Source organism: Leishmania martiniquensis, chromosome 32 (genome assembly GCF_017916325.1).
Source record: "Leishmania martiniquensis isolate LSCM1 chromosome 32, whole genome shotgun sequence".
Taxonomy (NCBI): Eukaryota; Euglenozoa; class Kinetoplastea; order Trypanosomatida; family Trypanosomatidae; genus Leishmania; species Leishmania martiniquensis.
Window position 1 is genome coordinate 369,054 of NC_090167.1, and position 6,109 is coordinate 375,162.

General features: G+C 61.7%; 1 protein-coding gene across 1 annotated transcript; it reads left to right on the forward strand.

Moving 5' to 3' along the window:
• On the forward strand, positions 1–5,643 carry LSCM1_01740 (uncharacterized protein; the record flags this gene model as incomplete). The annotated part of the gene is made up of 1 exon (XM_067319340.1): positions 1–5,643. One exon carries the CDS (start codon positions 1–3, stop codon positions 5,641–5,643), a length of 5,643 nt encoding a protein of 1,880 aa, XP_067175889.1.
• Positions 5,644–6,109: the final 466 nt, after the last annotated feature.

Genomic DNA, 6,109 nt, shown 5'->3' on the forward strand with positions numbered 1-6,109 from the left:
ATGCCGTCGAGGGCCTCTTTGGGGAGTTCTCGCACGCCCCTTGCGGTAACGTCCCCCACCTTTGTGAGCAGCGTGTCTTGCCCCTTACCCATCTGGGATGATGCTCAGGTAGCCCAGGAAAACTGGGGCAGCTCGCTGACGGTGCCGGTGCCCAGCGGCAACGGGGACGGAGGCAAGGAGGCGAAGCCAGGTCTGAGTGGGTCGAAGTCCCTCACTGGCTGTAGGCGTGGATCAGCGGCTGAGGCGCACTATGAGGATGAGGCGACGCACCACATCATCGAGGTTTTTATTTTGTCGCTCCGTCCGCCGCTGCAGTCGGACTTCGAGGATAGGGAGGTTGGCGACGCGATCTCATCTGACGAGGTGGCCTGGCGTCGACCGGCAGAGGTTTTCCACCCTTTCCGACCTATAGTGCACCGCAACGTCACGCCTTTCGTTGACCCATATGCAAAGGCCGATGCTCTGATCCCAGTCGATGCCAAAGCGGAGGAGGCGAGGTGCCAGGCGCAGTCTTCACTTGGTGCCTCCATCACTTGCAGCACCGCCAGCCAACGGAAGGGCGGCGGTGCGACGCGGCAGAGCGATACGGCGGCTGCCGCGCCGCAGGCGTTTCACCAAACATACCCTGAGGCGGTCACTGTGCTGGACATGTTTTCGCAGGAGGAGAAAGAGCTATGGTGCCGATGCACGCCAACGGAGTCGGTGCGACGATATCGAGCGCTGCCCACGCTAATGGAGCCCTACGATGGTGTGCTGGTTGCTGGCTGCGCCGAGACGCCGGCGCAGTCGTGCGAGTCCCGCTACAGCACCGGCCTGCGCCACAAGCTCAAGCAAGCCGAGCAACTAGCCGCCCTGAAAGAGAAGCCGCCGTTTCTCATGCGTGCATTCAATAGTGCCTTACTGGCGGTGGAGCAAGCGCAGCGATACGTGCCGGAGGGATGGTACCTGTGGGAGCTTGTCTATCCACACGCTCCTGGAACGTGCCACCCAGTGTACAACCCTTTTGGGAAGTACGCCGTGAAGCTGTTTATCGACGGCGCCTACCGCAAGGTGCTCGTGGATGACTACCTGCCAGCGGACGTACTCGGTCGTCCGTTGCTCACCACGACAAGTCGTAAGGAGCTGTGGCCGTGCCTGATCGCGAAAGCTCTGCTGAAGGCTCTCGGTTCCGTCAGCGGAGTGCAGGCCTTGTCCTCGGCGCCGGAGCTAATTGTGGCAGCGCTGTTGGGTAACTGGGTGCCGCAGTACCTCTCCCCCAGACACGACACCGTCTCAACTACCGCACTGCTGCTTTTGTACCAGCGTCAGCTGACGCAGCTGGAGAGTGTGGCGGAGCCCATCATGAAGGAGTCTACCGAAACCTCATCGGCGCTTAGCGGGGCTGAGGGCATTGGCGCGGTTGCGGCGAAGGATGCGAACAGCGGGGTGCGCGACCTGCAAGGCTCTTCAAAAGCTGCGACGCAGAAGCGCACCCCGGCTACTGGCACCACGAAGTCCTCGGCGAAGCGCCAACAGAGCAGCCACGCCAGTAAAGGCTCGGACGGAGCCGGCGAGGAGGCAGTCCCGCTCGAGCAGCTGACGGCGACGGAGTACTGTGAGCCGGTCATTGATGAGCCCCTCCCGGAGCAGCCGATTTACGTCTGCGGTTTGCGTACGCCGCCTGAGGAGGCGCTCACGTCGGAAGCGGCGCGTAGGGTTGCAATTGGGTACGGCTCCGGAGCGCAACTCTATACAATCCATGCGATGAAGCCGTTTCGCAACACGGTGGCCCTCTTGCTTCACACCACTCCACGCGCGGGCCTCTCCGAGGGCATTTTCGAGAAAGAAAAGGATGCAGATGACGTGAGTGCACTGCATGAGTGGAGCCGGTGCGCCGTGCAAGGCAGCCTGTATCGTGCAACGAGCGCAATGAAGTCACCATGCGCGCTGGAGGTTTCATCTACGGCAGACGCTACCAGCGCACAAGTGAAGGCAGCTCCCGTTACGGACATGATCCTCATGGATAGCATTAGAGCGGCCTCCGTGACCTCCTGCTGGTTAACGCTGGAGGAGTTCATGCTTCTGATGGAGACGGTCATCGTTTGGCGCAAGCTCGTCGGGCGGTATTCCAACGCTGTTTGTATCACTGGCGAGTCGCTGTTGCAGCACCACGGTTACGGCTCTGGGGCTGGCGGCACCGGGCCCACTGATTCCTTACAGACCGCGGCGGCGCACAAGAAGTCAGCGGCCGCGCGCCGCGGGGAAGCATCGCTCACGGCTGCTGGGACCGTCGGCATACCGACGCAGCCGTCTAACCCGTTGCCTCCGTCCAGTATGTGGTGGAAGCTGACGGCAGAGAGGGCGGTGGAGGCTGTCGTCGTCGTTTCGTGTCCAGCGACGGTGGAGGCCGCCAGACACGAAACCCTCGCCGCGAAGGGACTGCCTGCAACGTCGCCATCGCCTCGCTCGTGTCAGCCGGTGGAGGTTTCCGACCCGCTGGGCAGCCGAAGGGGATCACGGGAGGCAGCAGAGGCGCATCTGGAAAGGCGGGTGCACTTTCAACACTTCCAGTGGGGTAGAGCGGAGCCGCTGAACCACATCGGATCCCTCACCTACACAACTGGCGTGTTGCGCTCGACGGTCCTTTATTTCCGCCCCGGCGTGCATCTAATCTACGTCGATGCACATCATGTGCAGCCTCTTGATAGAATATCCATTCTCTCTGACGCAGTGGTGGAAGTACAGCTGGACCTGTCACATGACGTCAGCCGAAACGGATTCGCGTGCTTAACAGACGCCGGCGTGTACCCGGCAGTGGAATCCTATGACATGGAGCGTGTGTGGCTAAAGCGCGTGTTCACCCTCACCGCCCCGACGTGTGTAACGCTGCAGCTGTCCACGGTAGACGCAACCGAGGATCTGGTGGCGCAGCGGCAGATTCACACCGCGGCTAACCGGGGATCTGTGGCGATGTCGGGTGGGAAGGGTGGCGGAAATCACGGCAAGACGACGGCGGGTGCGCGCAATGCACTACAAGGCGGCTCCGCAGCTTCTGGGGCAGCAAAGTCTGGTATGGCGCCATCGGCGCCAGGCTTCACTGCCGCTGATGGGAAGAAGCAGGGTGAGGTTCAGCCAGCGGTGGAGGCCAAGGATAGCGCTGTGTCCATGTCCATCTTGCGGTTCTCCTCGCTAGTGCTGGTGAACCTGGACCACCCTCGCGACTGCTGCGTTGGGACTGCTGGACGACTGGTGAAGCTGCAGCTGGAGCCAAACGAGAAAGGGTATCTAATCATGGCGTACACGAATGTGCCGTCGTTGCGGGGGCAGCGAATACATGGCCAGGACAAAAATACAAGCGATGGTGACGTGGGCTGGTTGCTGCCAGCGCCTTTGCCGGTCAGCACGTCTGCTGAGGAGGCGCTGCAGCCGCTAGCTAACTTATCCTCCACTTGTGCATCCGTGGCGTCACCTCCTCTGTTTCCCGCGGGGTGTTGGAAGCTGATGCTCCGCTCGAATGTGGAGCTGCAGACCTACGATACCGTTGCGCACGACTTGAACAACGTGACGATTGAGTCTGACCTCCCGCGTGGCGGCTCGTCGGTCTTGTTCCGCCGCATCTGCTCGATCGCTGAGGCGACACACGTCTCCATCGTGGCGGATCTGCGCGCTCCTGTACCCATGCCTTACACGGTGCGCATTGTGCGATTGCCAACACCAGCGGTATCAGTACCAACGTCCGCGACGCCGAGAGCTGTGCGGGCGGCGAACGGCAACAGCACGCTACCTAGCGCGTTGGAGCCAGTCGCAGGGGATGCCGGAGGCGGTGGAAAGAGTGTGCCCTCGAATAGCTGCACGTTTCTCGTGTATGAGTCGCCCCCGACTCAATACCGTCTCTTTGTTGCCGATGTTCTTCTCAGCGCTGCAGTCGACGTGAGCGCCGCGAAGGGAGGCAAAGGCCCGGTCTCTTCGAATGTGGCGGGGGGCGGGACAACCATCTACGCTATCGAGGCGGCCATCTCCGAGGATGATGCCGCCACATGGAACGAAAGTTGCCGTCAGAGCCAAGAGGAGACGTTTCTTCAGTACCGCGAGGCGGCTGAACAGCAGGTTTTCCTCTTAAGAGAGCGCGAGCCAGCTGGGGCAGAGGGCAACCCTCTCCTCCTTCTGCCGCATAGGGGGGAAGCCTGGGAATTCCGCCGACAGCTTGCGACGGAGGTTACCGAGAAGACCACACCGCGCTCGGCGACAGCAGGCAGCTCCACAACGACAAGCCAGAAGTGTTGCGGCTCCCTGCGGCCGCAGAGCACCCACTTGTCCACAGGGATCGATAGCATGAGTAGGGACCTTTTCCGCGGGCAATCCTCGTCAACGCGGCCACATACAGGATGCGAGGTGACTACGCAACACGACCTCGACACCATGGACCCCAACTGGAACGTGCACATTAGCGCTTGCCTCAGCTTTTCCAGCTCCCGCGTTGAGGTGAAGGCGGAGACACCGGCACCAGACGCGGCGTTGGAGCTTCGCAAACACATGAAGGAGACGGTGTCTTGGTTGCAGGAATGGAGTGAGCAAGGCTCCCATGGTGGGGAGTTTACGACCGCCGCGGGTGTCATGAGCCCGTTGGCCGCCACCACCTCGTCGAGCGGGAAATCGAGTGCGCAGCGGGGCCAGCGTGATGCAGCCTCGGTGGCTGCCACCATGGAGGACGCGCTGCGGGCTGAGGCAGCTCGCCAGAGCCGATCCATGTACCTCAGCAACCCGCAGCGTATCATTTGTCCCTCTTTCAATCCAGTGGGTAACGCGGACGGGTCAGGAACTGTTGCGAACGCCCCAACGTCCTCCCACTCGCACAGAGGGAAGCACGAGGCCAACGGTAGTAGTAGCGGGCCCGGGGCTGCTCATCCAGCTGTGATCGGTGGCACCCAAGGAGCGCGCTACTATCGAAAAGAGCTTGCGCAGACAATCACAGGGACGCTTGGCAGTGTGTTGGACGATGCCCAGTCGGCGCACTCGCCGCCGGCGCTCATGTACGATGAGCTGGCCACGCAGATTCGCTACGCGGCGCCGCTGCATCCCTCGCAGTACAGCATCGAGCTCCTGCCACTGAGGAGCTGGGAGGAGTGTCCGAGCGCTGCCAACCAAGGCAAGGATGGTGCCGGCGGTGCTGGTGCCTCTGCGGCAGCGGCGAACAGTCGGGGAAGGCGACCGAAGAATTCAGGCGCCACGCCTGTGACCCTCAGTGCACCAGCTCGAGCGCACAGCACGGGACCGGCGATGGCGAGCAACAACTCTACACGAGCCTTTGCGGACATGACGCCTAGCGCCTTGTCTTCCGCAGCGGTGGCTGCGGCATCCACGTTGTCATGCCCACTGACAGCCGCCGAGCGCGAAAAGATGCTGGTGCACCTGCGCACACCGTTGACTCAGGCAACAGAGTGCTGGGACCTCGCTTCTGCCCAGGCACGCGTCGCGAAAAGCGAGAATCAGATGTTGCTGAAGAACAGCTTCAGCGCGTACTTTGAGGCTTTGGCCGAGCAGGAGGCAGCGAGCGGTGGCATGGTTGGTACAGCTCCATCGAGCGGTGATCACCCGCTGCAAGGCGCCAAGGACGATAGGCTTGGGTCGTCACGGAAGGCGAGGAAGTCGTTCGCTTCGACTTAGGGCTTTCGTATTGGTTGCACAGAACTTGTCAGATACCCTAACCCTCCCTCCGTCGCGCTTCTGTGGAGGGACGGTCGAGAGGCGACTTGAATGGCGTCCTCACCCCCATCTCGTGACTTGTGGGAGTGTGGTGGGCGCAGGCCTTTCCGGTGACACCTGAGGTCGTCCATCGATTATTTGTTTGCTTCATGTCTTCCTTTCTTCTCATGTACACGAGCACCTTCCCCCCCCAAACACACACCAATACAGACAATGCCGAAGCCGGTGGGTGCGCGGCACTCAGTGCCGTTGCCGCCGCTGTTGGGCGTATCTGTTTTCGTGCGCGCAGGCACATCAGCGACACACCCCCAGCCTGCCTGCTAGCGCCTCCATATGGGCCCATTGATGCACTACGACGTCTTCTCTGAGGCTTTCAAGTGGCCGCGGACTGAAACGTCGAGGGCGCGGAGGAACTGAGCGATGGTGG